The sequence below is a fragment of the Spinacia oleracea genome, chromosome 5 (assembly GCF_020520425.1).
Source record: "Spinacia oleracea cultivar Varoflay chromosome 5, BTI_SOV_V1, whole genome shotgun sequence".
NCBI lineage: Eukaryota > Viridiplantae > Streptophyta > Magnoliopsida > Caryophyllales > Amaranthaceae > Spinacia > Spinacia oleracea.
The window spans coordinates 10,175,935-10,196,145 of record NC_079491.1 but is presented as its reverse complement, the minus strand read 5'-3'; the positions used below and the strand labels follow the sequence as shown (position 1 = coordinate 10,196,145).

Here is a 20,211-nt window from a genome sequence, read left to right as displayed (position 1 = left end):
AAAAAACGTATATAAAGTGGTCTAGACATAAATCGCATAGAAACTCTACAAAACATATAGTAACTCTTTAAAACACATAGTTACTGTAATACGCATACAATTATTATTTAAAATCACGAAATAACTATCACGTGACAATTACGCATGTTACCCAACCAAATTAATCTATTATCCTTAGCGTGGAGTCGTGGACCAGATTTATATTATTGTGAATATATAGAGATTTTTTTTTAGATGCAATAATAAATACTCCGTAAATAGATTGATTTTGGGATGAGTCGACTAATAATACAACTATACAAGTCTTTTCCTTGGCTTAGTTTGCCATTTGTAGTCCTCCGTGGTTAATGTGGTTGATCCAAAGGCACCACATGATCTCAGGAGTAACACTAAATCAGTAAAACACTAAAACCCTATACACTCTCCTCCCTCGTTCCCTCCCTACCACCACGAAATGGCGTTCTTCCGAGCACGCACCACCCTCCTGACCACCCTACGCCGCACCTTCTCCTCCTCCTCCTCCACACCAGTCACCGAAGCCAAACCCCCCAAAATGTCAGACTATCTCCTAACAAACGACCTAGCATCCCAAATCGGTACCTCAATGCCAATCTCCATGATGCGAATCGGAACCCTAATCCACAACATCGAGCTCCGCCCCAGTGAAGGCGGAAAACTCGTCCGTTCTGCCGGCACCGTTGCCAAAATCCTCAAAGAACCCTCCGCCACGCGCCGCGTTCTCGTCCGTCTCCCTTCTGGCGTCAGCAAGATGATCGATACTCGCTGCCGGGCTACAATTGGCTCCGTCTCCAACCCTTCTCATGGCGCCAAGAAGCTGAAGAAAGCTGGTAATAGTCGGTGGCTTGGCCGAAGACCGGTGGTTCGTGGTGTTGCTATGAACCCTATTGATCATCCTCATGGTGGTGGTGAGGGTAAAAGTAAAGGGCATTTGTCTGTTTCTCCTTGGGGTAAGCCTACTAAAGGTGGGTATAAAACTGCTTGTCCTAAGAAGAAGAATCGCGTCATTTAGGATTCTCTGTTTTTGGGTAAGTTTTTATTTTATTTCTTCTTTTAAATTGAATGAATTCGTTAATTTTGTTATCTTATTTGTTGGTTTAGATATGAATTTGGCTGCCATTGTTATTGTATGATGAAAGCATGTAGTTTGAGGTTGGTCTTTATGTTTAGGGTAAGTTATACTTGGTAGTAATTATTATTTGGTAAGCAAATTGGGTTTTGTAATTCTATTTATTGGTGAAGTAATTTATTTGGAATGGAGATGGTTAGGAGTGATTTTTAATATGCTGAATTCGACTTTACATGGTTGAATTTCGAAATGCGGTCCTAATTTTTAATGTCAAGGGAGCTTAGAGCATCTTCAATGGTAAGCTAATTTGATAATTAGCTTGTTATGCCACATAAGATTTCAAGCTATTTTATTGTTTAGGTAATTTGTGCTCCAATGGCTAGCAACTAGCTTGTTATTTAAATTTGTCCCACTTGTCCACTTGTCAATTAATTATTTGACAATTTTGAGAGCTAGTTGTCAAGCAAATTAGCTTGTTTAAGTTAATTTGCTTGGCCAAGCTAATTTATTAGTTTCACTCCAATGGTCCAGCTATTAGCTTGAAAGTTTTATAAATTTCAAGCTAGTCCCTAGCTACAATCATTGGAGATGCTCTTAGGAAGTTCTATTTTGGTGTTTTGAGAAGTGGTGAATTAGAAGATAAGGGGTGAAGTGGTGAATTAGAAGAAAAGGGGTGGGATTAGTGGAGGACCTGAGGAAGGGTTTTGGATCAAAATGGCATCGGTGCATTTGCCAACTGAATTATGATGGGTTGGTTTCACATGCATATTCTCGTTGAGTGTTGTTATCCAATGATTCGGCGGATAAGTTCTGGTTTAATTCTCCCTGATTTTGTAAAGTTCTCAGCTTGTGATCAGAAATTTTTTGGGTGTTTCTGTTCATTTCTTACTAGTGAGTGCTTTATATGAATATGATGATTAAATAGTTGCTCGTTATACAAGAGCACAAGGTGAAAGAAATTGTTTTTTGTTTTGGTAGGATTTTGGTCCTATAAGTGAGTTATGCTTGGAGCTGTAGGCTGCTATCTATATTTAGTACTCAGTGCGGCCGTTTTGAGAAGGCCATACCAATGGCGCCATGTAGACATTTGAGTTTTGTGGAAAAGTTTTAAAGTGACACACTGTGTTTACATGGAAAGGAGATTGGTCAGTGGGGGTATGCAGTATCTTTATAAAAGATCTATTGTTGGTCATACATTAGTATAGGATCAAGATATTGTGCTGAGCCTTTATGTTTTGTATAGCTTGTTAAATTCCTTTTTATGGAGATATCAAATGCGTGATTGGTGTTATAGTGTAGTATAAGATGGCAAATGATTACAGTTACAATGCATTTAACTATTTAAGAATTGCTGACTTGGGGTTCCTTGGGTCATTATTGTCTTCTCCACTTTGGAAATTTATGGGAGTAGCAAAAGTTACAAAAGGTCTTAGTGAAAAAAGTCTTAAGGTGAACACACCATCTTTTCATGGGAAGCAGATTGGTGAGTGAGATGTGCAATATTTGTATTGTAAATATTGTTAGTCAAAGGTTCATATGTTAGGCTTTTCATTTTGCTTTATTTCTGAGCATGGTCTTTCAGCCATCATGTCGTAGTTGTTTATAGCGTCAAGCTTTTGAGATGATTAGAGTTGATATATTCTAGGTATTGTGTACAGTCGTGGAAACGATTAACCGGTGATGGCTCTAGTTGTTTTAGGCATCAGACCACCCCTTTATGTAGTTGCTTGCATCATTTATATAGTTGTCGCAATTGTTAATGATTCGGTACCACTTGACAAAAACTTACCTTGTCATCCATGATTAGCAAGTTGCTTGCATCATTTTTGTAATGGGGAATTTAAGGATCAATTGAGGGATCAAGCTTCTTCATATAGTTTGTATCATCTTGCTACAATTAAGTGGGGCTAAAGAATAACGCTATTATACAACATAATGAGAATTGGATAGTTGGTTGGGAATTAGAAGATGATTTGCTTGTTTGCTTTTTACTTTTCACTCAAGTTATGAAGTTTGGCATTGGAAACCCATTAATACATTATTCTGAGATCAAACAACTTTCTTCCACTCTTTGTGTTTCCCTTTGTTGTGTTTTGTGTTCTTAGGATAGGTTCTGTTGTTTACCAACAATACTCACTCTGTTGCGTTCATGGAGGAATGCATAGACAATTAGACATACTCTTTTGCATTCATTGAATGAAACACAAAGGATCACTTACGAGCTCGGAGATACCGTGATACATCAAAATGGGTTTTGTGAGAAATCGACTAAAGTGACATTTAAGAGCGGAAGTAAATGGTTCTAAGTTTCTAACCACCCAATATGCCCCCTGGGGCCTCATGGGGTATATGGCAAGCATCCGATTCTCTTAACTTTTATGGGTAAGAAAAAAAATCCAAATTATCCAAAAACAAAGGTAGCACATTGTTTTTGACCAAATTTTGAGATTTCGGGACCCATTCTAGGAAAATCTCAGAATTTTATGGAATTTATCCCTTAGTCATATAACTATATAAGGCATTTTGGAACCTTAAAACCCCACTAGATGGTCACTTAAAGTTTCTGACCAAATTTGGTTATGCTTTGTTCCTAGGAATTATTTGTGAAGAAAGCCGTGGCTTATTGGACGCCTATTTATGTCTAAGGTTTTAATGTGTAATTTGAAGTAGAACTGAGGTGTTTTCTAGGTGGGAGCTAGTTCTTTTGAGGGATTCAAACCAAGATATTATGAGTGGTAATGTGACTTTCAAGATTTTGCTTTATATGAGATGGTTTTGAATCGCGCTATAAGGGAAGCCCAACTGATGTTGTACATGTTTGTATTCCTTGAACGCATCGAGTAGATTGAGTGGTGTTCTACCCCTTGGTAATAATTCACGAACAAATGAACAATATGTGTACACATGCCAGCTACTGTCATTTGGAAATTGTTTTAGGGAATCATTTGGGGTTTTAGATACAGCTTCACACCTTCATTTCCTACGGAAAGAAACATGTAGGCATCTGTTGTGGTTCCTACAACAAGGTTTACTATCTCTCATATTGGAAATCGAAACCTCAATTCTGCCCTTGAGAGATTACCTTAACTTTTTAATTGTAAGGGGTTAGAGCGACCAAAATTCCCCCCTTTTGCCCGTTTTCCACCTATGATTAGCCTTTCTACTTGTGCATTGTAGTTGCTATGTGCTGCCTTTATGTTTTTAGAGAATTCTTTCTAACCTCAAAATCCCCCCCTTCTAATTTATTATATGGTCATAGACACTATGAAATATATCTGATTGATCTTCTGCAAAGTAATAAGGTTCAAGGCACACCTACTGAAAGTGAGGTGCACTACGTACAACAACAAAGGCTTAGTCCCAAAATGCCTAACATGAACAAGAAAACGAGGTTGGTTTGAAGAAGTTATGTACTCATGTTAGTCATCGACATCTAGTATCCCTCGCTTATCTAACACCATAGTTTCCTCTATTCCCAATAAACTTATATCACTCCTAATCACCCTTTTCCCTTTACCCCCCACAATTCCATCACCTTGCTATTCTTCAAGCCTTCTAATTGGCGCATCATTTAGTCTCGCTCTTACATGGCCAAACCATCTTAGTTGATTCTCCCTCTATATTGTTCTCAACCAGGGTAACTCCTACTTTCTTCTTAAGTACCTCATTGCTCAACCCATCCTTTATTTAAGACCACACATCCAACCCAACATACACATCTCAGCCACATTCATCGAGATGAATGTGACACTGTACAGTTGACACATGGTTGAATTTTCCCTTCAATCTATAGGGCATGCTAGGATCACATAGAAACCGTTTAGCACTCTTCCATGTAATTTTGTGGCCAACATCTCCATCCAACTCCACACCCGCTTGGATAATAGATCTTAGGTAGCAGACTTTGGAGAATCCACCCATCCAGGACGATCGGCCCTATTTCCCATCACCGCCAAAATTTACACTCCAAATATCCTGCCTTACTTCTGTTCAGCTTAAAGCCACGAGATGCCAAAGTATGTATCCATAATTCATTAATTCCAACTTACTTTCTACACCTTTTGTTTCATCGACCAACAAACAATATCATTTGCAAACAACATGCACCCTGGTATACCGTCTTAGAATTAAAATCGTCCATAACTATGGAAAAAAGAAAAGGATCAAGTGCGGAACCTTGATGTAACCGTGATAGAAAACTCTTCTATCTCTTTCCTACCCGTCAGACCGTCCGTACACTCGTGATAACTTTCTCACACATCTCCTTAATGATGTCTATATATTTCCGCGACATGTCTTTCCTTGTTACCAAAGTACGTCCTTCGGTACGACAGTACCTTATCACAGGCCTTCTTCGGTCAACATATATAAATCTTTCTTGGAGTTCTACGTTAGTTGTTAGATTTACCTCCATAGTTGATCCTTCCGGCATGAAGCCAAATCGGTTGTGACTTGTGAGGCGCACTACATAACAGTTAAAACTATATATAAAATAAGTTGTGCGCCTCGCCTAGACCAAAATAAGAGCATGACCCGTGTCGTCTTGCTCCTAGACTCTAGAGGCGCACCTTTCTATACATTTGTCTTTTGTTCATTATCCCAGCGGAATTGTATGATTCATATGATTTTAGATTATGCTTCTTTTGGGTTGTTCCATAATTTCATGGGGAAACAGGGATAAGAATGGGAGGGCCTTGTTCTTCACAAACACAAACAAAAAGGTCTTAAGGAAAACTGTGTTATAAGACGTCCAAGACTCCAAGTGAATTTAGACTTTTAGTACTCTGAGAGTCTGAGCGATGAGAAGTTTCTTACTTGGGGTTCCTTTTTGCCACCAGTCTCCCTGAACATCCTGCTGTGATGTGCGAGTAGCAAAACATCTGTCTGGGATACTTTTTACTGTAAACAATTTTAAGTGCCCTAAAGACTTGTAGCTTTCTTAATTCTTATTTATGACAGCTTTTGTACTACAAACATGTTTTTACTTTACCGAAAGCCTTGTATATAGGACTTTGTAATGTATCTCATTCCGTTCAGTTAATCTTTAAACCTGCAGATGGAAACACCCTTTCTTGAGAGCAGCTTTACTGCATATGAATTTGTTACTAGCAATTCCCAAATGTAATGAAGCATTTCCTCATTATAATTATATCCCGATCTGCAGCTAGATCACTCCAGATGCTGCCATGGAGCTCTCTTGGGAGATCTTCCGACTTCTGGTCATATCAGTTTCAGAATTCTATTGAAGGCCTGATAGACATCCAGTGGATAGTAATTAGAGAATGACTTCCACTGGCAAAACGGAATCTAACCAGTGCGAAGTGAACTTCTCTGATCAATATACTTGACAGATTTCATTATCGGATATAATTTTTCATGTAGTTTGGCTCTATTTGTTGTACATAGCTATTTTGAATATAGCTATGCTTCTTCGATGATATAGAATATACTGTTGTTTGTCCCTGGGCAAGGTTTCCTTGCTATCTGCGTCTTTCACGGTCCTGTTATTTATTAATGCTGTTCCCTTTAACCTCTAGCTTCAGGAAAAGCATTCTCTCTGGGTCAGTGAATAAATATGATCATGAAGAGCTTGTTCTAACTTTTGCAGCTTTTTCTTCTATCATTTTTCTCAAAAGATCAACTTAGTTGCCTGTGTATTGCATCATCGGGAACGGGTGATACGATTCCCCCATCTCCAACCATCTTGCTTCTCTGTATTAATAATGAGAGTAATTGTCATCACCTCTGTTCCAAGTTGAAGGTTCAATGAAAAGTCGACTTTGATTTTGACATAACCTTGTACACGAAACTTCAGAAGAATAGTAGAGTAAAAGTTAAAATTCTCTTGGAGTCACATTGGTTGCAGCTATGGTTTCTGATGTGACCATATAATATGTTGAATGCACAGAGTACTCAAGTTGGAGCTTTTATCACTCCAAGGCGCCATAACCAATTCCGTTACTGTTGTCATTTCTCCCTTACTACATGATTCTCCATAACGAGGGATATTAACAAGTACTTGTATTACCTATTGACGTGAATGATAGATACTTTTGGTCGCATGTACGAAATGTGTGAACTAATGAGGTCCTTTCATTGTTGTGATCACAGGGAAATGGGAATGTGGGTGGATTTGCTTAGAGGCCTCTTGTGAAGTTCAAACTGGGCATTCTATGAGTTCTTGATCGATTTGCTTCTCTAACCCCTTTTCAAGTTCACCAGGTGACTGTTTCAATTCAATTTTAGGTATAAATTTGTACTTTTTTCAGCTCCGACTTTTATGTTTTAAATTAGTTAGTGTGAGATGGTTTCACCCAAATCTTACTCTTACAGATGTAGTCGTCTCTTTTTGTCTAACACAATGAGAAAATTCCATTTACTTCGCCATAACAAACTAGGGGTGTGCAAAAATTGGCCCAGACTGAAAAAATGGACTGGACCGATTATTTGGACCGATGAACAACCCTAATAACATCCCTCTACAAATTAGAATGAACCCTTTATCCGGTCCAGTCCGGGTTTGCTAATTTTTTTTCTTCTTCTAAAATCTGTCATTCAATTCATACTTATATGGACACATGGAATGTGGTTTTATGTATAAGTCAAGTCACAATAGTAACTATGTAGACATGATCTGATTTCACCATTTCCATGACTTTACTAGGTAACGTTCACATACGAAGTACTCCATGTCTTTCTAGCTTGACTGTATAATTTTTAAATATCGAAGAATTATTACGGGAATACAAAATTGATATCTTAAGTAAAATGACTGGTAATCAACTATTTATTTATTTATTTATTTATTGGACTTAGAGAAACAACATTCCCTTAATAGACAAAGATTATATATTTAAACATCTACTCCACATTAGATTATTAGATGGGTACATATACATAATTTAAACTGAGAAGAGGACAAATTTACAAATTCCAACTTCCTTCCTTTAAATATATTTCTTGACTTCAATTAAGGTTACATTAGGAGTAGAGTTCCCTTAATTTTGTCGTCGGTTCAACCTACAATATAAGAGAGAGAGAGACCGCGGGGAAGAGGGAAGGAGAGACAGGGACTATTCCTGCAAGAGGGTTCTTAGAACATCTGCATCAATAATAGTATTGTGGTCTGCAGACACTAGCAGCTGATAAACTGTTTTGCTCGTATCTTCTACTTCTTTGTGAAGTTTCCTGATGTAACTGCATACTTCTTCCAGAACTTCGTCTTTTGAGACCTTAACACAAGTACGTTGTAAAGATATTAATTATATATTCACACTACAAAATTATCCATCAATTAGAGATGGATTTTGAGACGTATACAACAAACGTCTCAAAATTGAGACAGATTACTAAATTTCGTTTCTAAATTAAATTTGAGATGGAATTGTATAAGGAGTTTCAAAAATTCCGTCTCAAATTTGTAATGGATTTGCAAGAATTCCGTCTCAAATTATTTTGAGACGCTCTCTATAGAGACGCCCTACTTTCGTCTCAAATCCGTCTCTAAGCATCATTTTGAGACGGATTTGGATTATATAGAGACAAAATTCTTCGTCTCTATAAAATGATTATTTTGTAGTGTCAGCTTAATAATGAACTATATTGTATTTCATATGTATAGGCATCTCTATCTAGTACGTACGTGTAATAGAGATGGCCAGTGGGTCCGGTTTGACCCAACTCATAGTGGGTTACATGGGTCGGACACACTTATGATTCATGACACAACCTAACTCAACTCATATTTTTTTGATGTGTTGTGGGTCGGATTTTTTCAACACAACCCATTTCGACCCACCCAATCGGACTCGACACAACCCTCCACGGCACACCCGACCCACCCAACCCAACACATGAACCCAACCCACTCAACACACGAATCCAACCCGCGAAACTCATCCTAATTTGAACAATTTTTTATGTTTAAAATACTAATGAATTCTAATTTTATTGTGTAAATATATATTAACCACATTTATGCGAGTACGTGAATAACATAAAAATTAATTAATTTAAGTTCATACAAAATTTATAACTTTTTATCATATCGCTTGATTAATCGTCCAAACCCACTTGATCCAAATCAGTTCCTAAAACTCATATAAACACACCAAACCCACTTGACCCACAGGAATCACATATGTCGTAACTCACCAAACTCATCAGACCCACCTGACCCGCACAACCCACCTCGATCCACGACCCACGTAAGCCACGATTCATCATGTACTGTGTCCATTTTTTACGACACAACCCACGACTCGACCCACCATAGTTTAACTGAGGCGGGTCATGTGTCACCTATATCCGACCCACAACCCACCAAACTAGACCTGTCAAACGGGTCGGTCGGGTCGGGTTGTAAAAATTTACTTTCAGGTTCGGGTTGAATCGGGTCTGTCACTTTCGGGTTCGGGTTTACAAATGCTTGTTCAAGACCCAGAACTTTCGGGTTCGGGTCGACCCAACGGGTTGAGAGATTTTAAAACGCGCATTATATTTTCATTAATTTAGGTGAAAAATATACAAAATATTGGCACAAGTTAACAAATTTTCTTACGAAAGTTTATATTTTGTCAAATTCAATCATAAAATGGCGTATAATTCAAATTAAAATCATATTACACAGAACAATAGTAAAAACAACGTGTCTTTTATGCTTAAATTTTCTCATAATCTCATTTATTGCTATAAATACAATGATTTTCAATCGGTCGGGTCTAAAACGGGTTCGGTCGGGTTTTGACCCATTCCTTTTCGGGTTGTTTGGGTTCGGATAAAATCGGGTTACGGGTCACAAAATCTTGTTCAGGACCCAGTATTTTCGGGTCGGGTTCGGGTCGATTTTCGGGTCGGGTCGATTTTTGACAGCTCTACACCAAACCCACCCACGACCCACCCCACCCGCCGTATTGGCCATCTCTAACGTGTAGTATAGTAGTATATTCAATGATCTAGGTCGTTAATAAATATGGTACGAAGTATAAAGGTTGGACGTGCTAATTTCATGTTTGTCGTTCCAAACACAAGGCATAGGGCGGGGCTGCGCATTCTTAAGGCCATTATTTATGGTTGCATGAAGGAGAAAGAAGGCCCTTTGGAACATTATATTTGAGATTAAAACCTAGCTCTAATACTATACCTAATTAGTAATTACCTATCTCCCGGAAAACCTTACGTAATATTCACGTGTTGTACGAATGTACGTGTACTAGTTGAATATTTTTGAGACGGTTGAAATAGATTGTATCATGCATGTTGAAAGACAATAAGCTTAGAAATGAAGTTAGGGTGTTTTACGTACCCTCCTCAAATGCCTACGACTTCTCTCCGGTAGCAATGATTGTAGTTTGAAGATTAGTTCACTAATCTCTTCTTCACGGGCACACCGTGATGCTAATGATCTTCGGCTCGACGACATTGTTATCCACAAAGTAATACTTCTTCTTCTTGCTTATGCTAGGGAATGTACTTGTAATCCTCCTTGCTGCAGGGAGGGAAAGTTTTGATGACTAATTTGGTGCAAAAAGGTTGTTTTTATAATGGAAGAAGATGAAACAAATTTTGTCCAATGGGAATAAGATTGTTGGACATGGCCCCGTGTATTTCACTAATGTACAAATTCGTGTGGGCCCATATCGTATTAGAAAATTGAATTTTGTTTGTCAAAGCCCATTACTTCACTAATTTTTCTATTTTAGATTTAATCAATTTAGCAACCTAGTGTATATGCAATGTATAAGAGAACCTATGTTAAATTTGTTAAATTTGCTTACATAAATATGAACTATTTAGTTATGTTTTGGATGGCTACTATCTACCAGAAAGATACCATATTGTGCCTTCTGGTTCAAAATTTGTGATTTTCTCATTTTTTAATAGTTTTTTTAGGGTTAACCCTTATCGATCGTGAGTTAACTCATACTATATCTTGGCTGGTTAGGAAACTCGCACCAAATGTTTTATCGGAACTCATTGTACAAGTACTGACTAACTAGGCAACAAATTTTCTTAGCGGATAGAAAGTCTCACTTGTATCATTCATTGTATGTGATTAGACTCTGCCTCATATACTTTGTACTCCATAGTGTAGGAGGTATCATATTCATGGCTGTTGATGTTGTACATTAACCCTAGCCGTAGGACTTGCTTCGTCTCTTTACGTGCAGGGCCAGGGACTAACAGGTTTGGCTTGTTGTTAACCTGTTATATCAGAGTCTAAGTTGATTAGACTCATTAGAGTAACGTATATGTAGCATGGTTTTCACATGGATGTGTTTTGCCATTTTTAGCAAGTTTTTGTCACAATTGAAATAATTGATGTGGTACATGAACTTTTTAGATGTTTAATTTTTTACACCTACCCAGTTCAATTCATCTTCGTCTCTGAAAGAACAATCTAACAAAATTATGGTTTGGATTAAGAACTAAACTATATAATTAAGTCGGTTTTTAGGTCAAAATTTCCTTCTTTTGTGTGCGAATGAGCCATAACATACGCAATACAAGTTGCAAATGGGGGAGAAAGGATTCGAACATGTGACATATTGTACACAAGTCCTCAATATTAACAATTAGGCTATACATAATTGATAATTTCACATGTTTATATTTTCTGCATGACTATTTCGACAACATTTTTTGTTCAAGAACACTTTGATATAAAAACCTAAATTTGCGGCAAGGGTTTTTTCTTCTTCTAATCGAGTCCTCCAAATCTCAACTACTTGTGAAATGCTAATCAATCTAGTTTTACGGTTAATTGTCTCTGTTTACTATCGAAAGAATGTTACGAAATACTACATATGTTCATTAAGTTATTATATACGCTTTGAAAAATGTGTCAAATAATCAAAATTTTGACCATAAATTTTCACTATTATATCTATAAAAAATTATCATGAGATATCTTGTTAGATTCGTCTCAAAATTTTTTGTCGTACAGAATTGGATATATTAACGGTCAAACATTACACCTGAGTCCGTGCAAATAGGAAGTATAACGATCTTTTTGAAACAGAGGTCGTACGTAATGAAGAATCATTGATTACAACATAGGGTTGCCAGCCCTGTTCACTTCACCTGAAAACATAATATCCTTGGCTTACTACCGAAAAAGTATTCGCGTTATGTAATACTACGTATTAACGTATATGTTACGAAGTTACTTATGTTTAGGGATGGCAATGGATCGGGTGTAACTTCATCTGCCTCCATCCGCGAGCGGTCTATTCGTCACCCGACCTATCCATCACCCAGTCCACCCACTATCCACATCCGATCCATCCATCATCTGCGGATAAATCGGGTGATTAACGGGTTAAATTTAATGCATTGTCGACTTTTTTTTATAATACTAATATAAATTAATATTTGCGAATGTAGTAAACCTCATATTAAATTTTGATACATCTCCATTATAAAATAGTCTAAATTACTATTATATAATGCATACAAGTTAAAGTTTATTTCATGAGATACCCCCGAGGTTTAAGTTTATTCACCAGGTACCCTCGTTGTTTCAGTAATCCACCAGGTACCCCTCAGGTTTCATTTTCTCGCATGACTTAACCTTGCCGTTAAGTGGCCGTTAGAAACTTTTTTTCACCAGGTACCCTCGTAATTTATTTCACCAGGTACCCCTGAGGTTTCATAGATTTTCACCAGGTACCCTTATGTTTTATGGTAATTGCACCAGATACCCCTGCTCACCAACGACTACTTTTTTAAAAAAACTAGCCGTTGGTGAGCCTTCTCTATTTAAAGGGGGAGCAGCAGCAACTCTTCACTACAACTTTCCGTTCTTCCCATTAACCAACTCATATTTTCCCTATTTCCCAACTCACTTTCAAATGAGCTCATATTCTCAATCTCAATCTTCCTCTACAATGTATGAATCCTCATACGTTGTAGTTCCAAACAAAACATGCAACATATGTGGGAAAAAATTTGAATAAGAAGTTCTGAAACAATGAAAAATCCTCAAAAACTATATTACAAGTGTGACTTATGTGACAACTTCAAGTGGTGCAAGGGAAACATTGAGCAACCACTGCCAATGAGAAACAACAAAGGCAGCACAAAGGAAGGAGAAATTGAAGAAAATAGAAGCTTGAATGAAGAATTCACCAAATGAAGAAGAAACTCAAGCAACAAAAGAAATTAATGCATGGAGCTATCGAAAATGGCATTCTAATGTTTTTTATTCTAGTATCATGTTTATCTCTTTTTCTCAGTTTAGGGGGTCTACCTGATGCTCTCTTCATGGGTGGTGGGAGGATAATAGGAAGGTCAAAAGAAGGCCATTGGGTTGGGTCAGGCATGGGGTGCATGTGCTCTGAGTAAGTTAACTTGTATGCTTGCCCTTTGAAGTAGTGAGACACAAAATCAGTAGCCTCAAGTCTTTGGTGGTAAATAACCCTAAGGCCATGTCTGCAAGGTATGTCAGATATTTGCCATACTCCACAACCACAAGTCCTTGCATCTAACTTAATAGGGTATTTGACAGCCCCCTCTTTCACTTCATATTCCCCTCCCACAGCAGCTGTTACAGAACAAAACCTAGACTGTTGACTCCTCTCTTCTAATACCCCAGCAGCATATTCAGTCAATTGGTTTGGTCCCATTTCTATAGCCTTGTCAAATCTAGACCCAATCTTCTTCATACACCAACTCCCAGCTTCTATTAGATCCAAGCATCCAAGCACAAACAAAATAAAGCAGCAAAACAGAAAATGTATTAATAAAAAGGACAGGGGTGGTGTAAAACATATGCAGCCACAGTGTAAAAAGCAGTAAAGACAGAACATTTACCTTCCATCAGAGTGTACACTGGCATGTCTCTAAAAGGCTTGGTACAAGCGTTGAAAGATTCAACAAAATTGGTGGTGTTGTGATCACAAACCACTTGTGGTTCAAACTTGTGCCTTGACCACTGCTTTGGCACTTGGGAAAGATAATCCACAGCCTTTGGATCAATTTTGGCAATCTTCTCCATTGCCTTGTTGTACACATATGGGTTGTAGCAAATGCATACAACCCAGAAGGACTTATGGACTTATGGAATGCAGTTCCATACCAGCCAGCTTTTTTAAAAAAAAAGTAGCCGTTGGTGAGCAGGGGTATCTGGTGAAATTACCATAAAACATAAGGGTACCTGGTGAAAAACTAAGAAACCTCAGGGGTACTTGGTGAAATAAATTACGAGGGTACCTGGTGAAAAAAAGTTTCTAACGGCCACTTAACGGCAGGGTTAAGTCATGCGAGAAAATGAAACCTGAGGGGTACCTGGTGGATTACTGAAACAACGAGGGTACCTGGTGAATAAACTTAAACTTCGGGGGTATCTCATGAAAAATCCGAAAAAATAATTATAAGTTTTATCCAACTTCAAGTAAAATAGCAGGATATATATACGAATGCATTTTTTTTGGTTGCAGAAATAGTAGGTATAATGAAAAGCATGATAAACCAATACCCGTTGAAAGTCTTATTTGTGTGAAAGTAGTAATTTATTAATATGTATTTATATAATTCTATTAATAATTAAGTAATTGTAGTAAACAAGTTAATAATTTTAAACGCATGGATGAATGGGTCGGTTGATGGATCGGGTGATAGATTGGATGAACCTTCACCCGAACCTGACCCGATCAACCCGCCACTCGTTTAACATCCGTGTTTTATCGAGTTTTCATCTAATATAATATTCGGTTCGGATGGGATGAATATTGATCGGGTTAGGATGACATTGCCACCCATGCTTAAATAAAAGTTTATGCATTCAATTTGTATGTGTACAACTAGCCTGTACAAAATATTATCCGATTAGACCTGACCAATATAACACGATCAGTAACCGACAGATAACCCAATTTGATAGCCTTATTTGGCGGTTGGCGCTATACGTTCTCATAGCATTTGTAGGGCAGAGAGAGCGTGAAATTTACAAACCTACAAAGTACAAAATGCAGCTTCCAAAGTGAACAACAAACCTGGCACTCCATAATTGACAAAGAGTGAGAAAAAGACATTACTAAACAAGAAACGTGATCTTTTGTTGTTTTCCACTGAGTCATATGAGAAGGATTATTGCTGCTGTCAAACTCGTACGTACGTTGATAAGCAGTACAAAGTATTGGATAGTACTAGCATTAGCATATAGACGTATTACATGCAACAATGCAAGCTTTCAAGTGCCGACATTTTTATTGTACTATGGTTGATTGGTTGTGAATGTTGGGACACTTGTGAATTTTCCGGACCCGGAAAAGTTTGAGGCTCGGTTACTTTTCATGGACCCTATGACTCTATAAGCAGTAGCGTATTCAGGATTTTGAAGCAGGGTAAACATTTTTAAAAGAAATAAAAACTACAATTTTTTTTAAAGAAAAGATACAATGAAAATGACAATTTGCGGAGTACTAGTTACAATGTTTACATAAATTTTACCAATTTCACCGTTCACTCTTATTTTATAAATTGCAAGATTTTAAAGATTATGCAAGATAAATGTATACGGAGTACTCCGTGTTATATAAGCAAATAATAACAAAAGTTTAAAAATGTTCGAAGTAGAAATTAAAAATCATATGAGAATATGACGTGTCATCCCCGAAAAAAAAAACTGGAATTTTAAATACTTGGCGAACTTAAAATAAGGTTTATATATTTAATCTGCAACATAGAAACATAAAGGCAAGATGCTAGAGTGGTTAGCAAGGAAATCTAATTATGATATTGCCCCGGTGGTCATGGTTCCACTCCAACATTGAACAAATTTGTGTTTGTTTTTAAAAAAACTCAGCCTATTAAAATGATTTTTCAATTAAAAAACTGGGTAGACATTTGTCTACCCAGTTTACACTATGCATCCGCCCCTGCCTATGAGTCCACGGGAGACGTATTAATAACCATCTATACCTAGAACTAATTAAGCTTGTTGAATCAAGACCATTTCGGGTCTTTATATGACTTACTACTTGGTGCCTATGGTTCAAACAACTAAATACATTCACCCGAATATATAGAGGTTCAGACTCTTTCCATATACTCTATGGTCCCCGGGCCCCTGGGGCTTATTAGTTGCTTAAAACCATTTTTTCACCTTGTTAATGAAAATTTAGCTAATTTTCTTAAAAGCGCACGTTGTCGAATCAATGTCATTCTGGGACTTCGATTAACCAATAAGTGGGTTGTTTATTAACCAAACTTGATTATGTGACAATAGGAAACATTCCTAAAGTTTTAGGGGTTTCTGATATCGGGTCTCATAACCTTCAAATTTGGTCAAGAACGGTTATAGCTTCAATTTTGACAAACTTGGTTTTTGGAAACTGGAAAGGCTAGAGGTTCGAACTCTTTCCATATACTTCATGGTCCCCAATGGATGTATTGGGTGTTTAGACCCACCTACTTTGCCTCTTAATTTTTTAATCGATTTTCTTAAAAATACACATTTGTTGAATCAAGGCAATAATGAGGCTTTAAGTGACCATGGAGTTGATTTTTTTTCCTTCCCAGACTAGATGACATGAGTCACATGACCAAAGGGAACATTCCCCGAAGTTTTAGGAGTTTCGAGACCGGGTTTCGGAACCTCCAAATTTGGTAAAAAACGGTGTATTTATAGTTTTCACTTTTGACATTTTCGAAAACCAAAAATTTTTGAGGCCTGAACGCTTCGCATATATTCCATGGGTTCCCGGGGGCATATTGGATACTTAGAAGTTAGAACCATCTTCTTGGCCTTTTAAATAACATTTTACCCGACTTTCTTAAAAATGCGTGTTGTCGAATCAAGTTCATACTTGGATAGTATGGAATACGGAGTACAAGGGTTGAGAACAAATAAGTTCAAATAAGTTAAATTTTGTATTAATAAGTACAATAAGTTAAGTTTGGTGATATTAGTAACCTTATTGCTAAGTTCAATGATAATGGTTTTCTTTTTTGAGAAAAAGCATTGTAGACATTATAAATTGCAAAGTGTCTCCCCTGAGATCCTAATCCTACGGAGTACTACGTACGAATAACCAACACTTTTGTGTTCTTTACATTTTTATTGTATTTTAGTTCCAATGTGGAATGTATCTTTTTTTCTTCGGATATTTCATGAAATACCCCCGAGTTTTGCCTTAATTCACCAAATGCCCATCAAGTTTCAATAATTCACCAAATACCCCTCACAAATGACTTAATACCCCAAATACCCCTCCATGACGTCATCATCCTCATAATCAACCAATTATGAGTTAATTACCCGCCTAATCCCTAATTAACCCCCCTAAGTCCTAATTACCCACCCAATTCCCATTAACCCACCCATTTACCCATTAACCCACCCATTTCTTTTTCTTTTCTCTCTCCCTTCCCTTCTTCCATTAACCCACCTTCCTTCTTCACTGAACTTTCTCTCTCCCCCTTCCTTCTTCCATTAAATGGTTATGATACAACTACGAAAGAGTAGGCACAGAAATGGAGGCGGCGACTGCTCTCACTGTTCCCACTATGGTTGGTTTCTCTTCGTCATCGTCCACATCCTCATTTTCCGACAACAGTGGGCTCTTCCTCCACCGCCGTTTCCACTTACCGAAGAACAATATCAAAGTCAAGTCATCGACGACATTCTCTATTCGAGCCACCCCTTTCTCTTCCTCACCATCATCACACACAACCACCGACATCGAGGAAGAAGGGGAGGGGGAACACGGAAACGTGCGTGGGTAAGTTTGGGCGAGCGTCGGCAGTGGGACTGGGTTAGCGCCAGCGCGCGGCCAGCTAACCCGGATCTACATCATGTGGGCGAGTCGATGCCCTCTCTCCTCCTTCCTTCCTTCTCCCCTGCTCACCGCCCTCCTTCTCTTTCTGTCACTCTCCCCTTCCCCTGAATATTATGGCCTGAATATTGAAGTTTGGGTCCGATTATAGTGGTGGCGACTGAGGTTTTCTTTTGATTTGAAACTTCAATTTGATTTCTGCAATGGCGGTTAAGGCATGATTTTAAGGGCTGTTGAAACTTCAATTTTGAATTGAAGAACTTGCGATGTATCGAACTAGTAAAATGAATTTCTGGGAATGTTTTAGGGGTTTCGATTTCTGCAATGGCGAGGGTATGGCGAGGGTGTGGCGGTGGTTGCGGAGGAAAGGGACAACATTTGGAGGAAAATTCAGGGAAGAAAGAAGGGGGGGAGAGGAAAGAAAAAAAAGGAAAAGGGAAAAAAAAGGGTTAATGGGAAATACACATGGGTGGGTTAATGGGTTAAAAAGTGGGTTAATTGCGTTGATTAAGAGTTGATGACGTCATCAAGGGGTATTTGGGGTATCAAGTCATTTGTGAGGGGTATTTGGTGAATTATTGAAACTTGATGGGCATTTGGTGAATTAAGGCAAAACTCGGGGGTATTTCATGAAATATCCGTTTTTTCTTTAGTGCAGGGAGAGGCACAAGCCGCACAAGTGTAGGGTGACAAATGTGTAAATGGGATTAAATTTCAGATATTGGGTACCTTCTATTCAAAATTTTACCAACTAAGCTGATTGACATTTGCTCCGCTCCAATATGAACTGTGTAAAGCTGGAGAGAGTATGTAAATATGTGCTTTTAAATCGTTAATGTGCTTTAAAAGTATGTAAATGTGTTTTTAAGCTGTAAAAATATTTGCTTTTAACCCGGTTGCATGTACAACTACATACAACCGGGTGTACCTTATAATTTGTGTCCAACAATGGTCAACAATGTAAGGCCTAAGGTCAATAAGATAAGATAAATTCAGAGCTAATAAGTTTAGATAATACAAGTGAATTTCAGGTGAATCAAACAGTACTTACGTCGGAACGCGGAAGAAATGGAGAGGAATGAAGAGAGACCCTAGAAGAAATGATTCTTGGTTGTTTCAATTAGTGGACCACTAGAAAAGATATGCTAAAGAAAGAAGAAAAGAGGGTGAAAAACAAACACTTTTAGCAAGAATCATGTTTACTAGGTAGTGATAATGGATGTCACCTTTACAATTATGGGGTTTTTAGTTGGTGCTCAATGGAGTTACTAGGAATAAAGGGCTTTACACAAAGCACTAACAGATATTACTATACTATACAATCCGTACATAATAGGGCGACAAATTGAAATATGAGCCATATATTATATGTTCTGTGACATATAAGAATCATATCTTAACAAATACTATTATTATTTTATACCTAAAGAACACAAAACATTATTTACAAGTACAAATGTTCAATGCATCTTGACTATTCTGCTGTTTTCAGTTTTTCGAGTATGATCATTGGATTCTGCACTGTTTTCTGTGTTTGTCAAAAACTTGTATACAGCGCGTGTTTTCTGTTTTAAATGATTTAAGCAAGGCGACTATGTTTGTGAACTATACTATACTTGTATCCGGAGTTGTATGGCTACTTAACAGAGGCGAGTGAAACCAGAAAGACTTAACCGAGGATGAAAACTACGAGTAACAGACGAGAACTCTAATAGTGTAAAGAGTACATTTAAAGCCAAGGAAAGTGAAGCATGTTAAAAGATTAGCACGGCTGAAACCAGTAAAGATGGATGTGGGTCGGGCCAGCCTGATCCGAAAAGCACGGCACGACATGGGCACGAAAAAAAAGCACGACACGACACGAGCACAAAATCGTGGGTCGGGCCGGGCCTGGGCTGTAATTTTTGGAAAAGCACAAGGCACGACACGACTCTATAAAGCACGCTAAATTGTAAAATTAGGCTTAGGCACGACGACCGGCCCGGGCCGGCACGATGCAGACTGGGCTTGGCATGGGCCGGTCCCCGTTTAGGCCCATGGGCTCGGCCCGAAATCCAACCCAGCCTGGCCCACGACAATCTTTAGCTGAAAGGAAGGCAGACACCAGGAAACTTGGATTAATGGTAAGCATTCTTTCTTGCATGTAATTTGTGCATTTTCGATGGAGCATTTGAATCAAGGACCATAAGGCTGTTTATCCCTCTTAACTCGCTGTATCCGGGAGCCAGGAAACTGATGTTGACAAATAATGGAGCTGAAGGAAGCGCGCCAATACGGAATACAAGTACAGAATGCCACAAAACATTCAGCTGATAAGAAATCAATTGGGATATACAACACTAATAA

The 20,211-nt window shown here is 38.0% G+C and overlaps 3 protein-coding genes across 5 annotated transcripts; 1 reads left to right on the top strand and 2 right to left on the bottom strand.

Annotated features, from left to right (window-relative positions):
• The first annotated feature begins 317 nt into the window (after nt 1-317).
• On the top strand, nt 318-7,769 carry LOC110799200 (60S ribosomal protein L2, mitochondrial). 3 transcript variants are annotated; one of them, XM_022004427.2, is made up of 2 exons: nt 318-1,046; nt 7,199-7,769. In XM_022004427.2, the coding sequence occupies exon 1, from the start codon at nt 455-457 to the stop codon at nt 1,028-1,030; it is 576 nt and encodes a 191-aa protein (XP_021860119.1). In that variant the 5' UTR covers nt 318-454; the 3' UTR covers nt 1,031-1,046; nt 7,199-7,769. The 3 variants fall into 3 exon arrangements, with proteins under 3 accessions (XP_021860119.1, XP_021860126.1, XP_021860115.1); XM_022004434.2 differs by lacking the exon at nt 7,199-7,769 and adding an exon at nt 6,252-6,568; XM_022004423.2 differs by lacking the exon at nt 7,199-7,769 and adding an exon at nt 6,144-6,568.
• A 368-nt stretch (nt 7,770-8,137) lies between these two features.
• On the bottom strand, nt 8,138-10,523 carry LOC130460793 (transcription factor ILI4-like). Its single transcript, XM_056828350.1, has 2 exons — nt 10,392-10,523; nt 8,138-8,319 (listed from the first exon to the last, which is right to left on the bottom strand). Exons 1-2 carry the CDS (start codon nt 10,506-10,508, stop codon nt 8,161-8,163), a joined length of 276 nt encoding a protein of 91 aa, XP_056684328.1. The 5' UTR covers nt 10,509-10,523; the 3' UTR covers nt 8,138-8,160.
• A 2,571-nt stretch (nt 10,524-13,094) lies between these two features.
• Nucleotides 13,095-14,084, bottom strand: LOC130461310 (uncharacterized). The gene is made up of 3 exons (XM_056829355.1): nt 13,901-14,084; nt 13,338-13,769; nt 13,095-13,198 (listed from the first exon to the last, which is right to left on the bottom strand). The coding sequence occupies exons 1-3, from the start codon at nt 14,082-14,084 to the stop codon at nt 13,095-13,097; spliced, it is 720 nt and encodes a 239-aa protein (XP_056685333.1).
• Nucleotides 14,085-20,211: the final 6,127 nt, after the last annotated feature.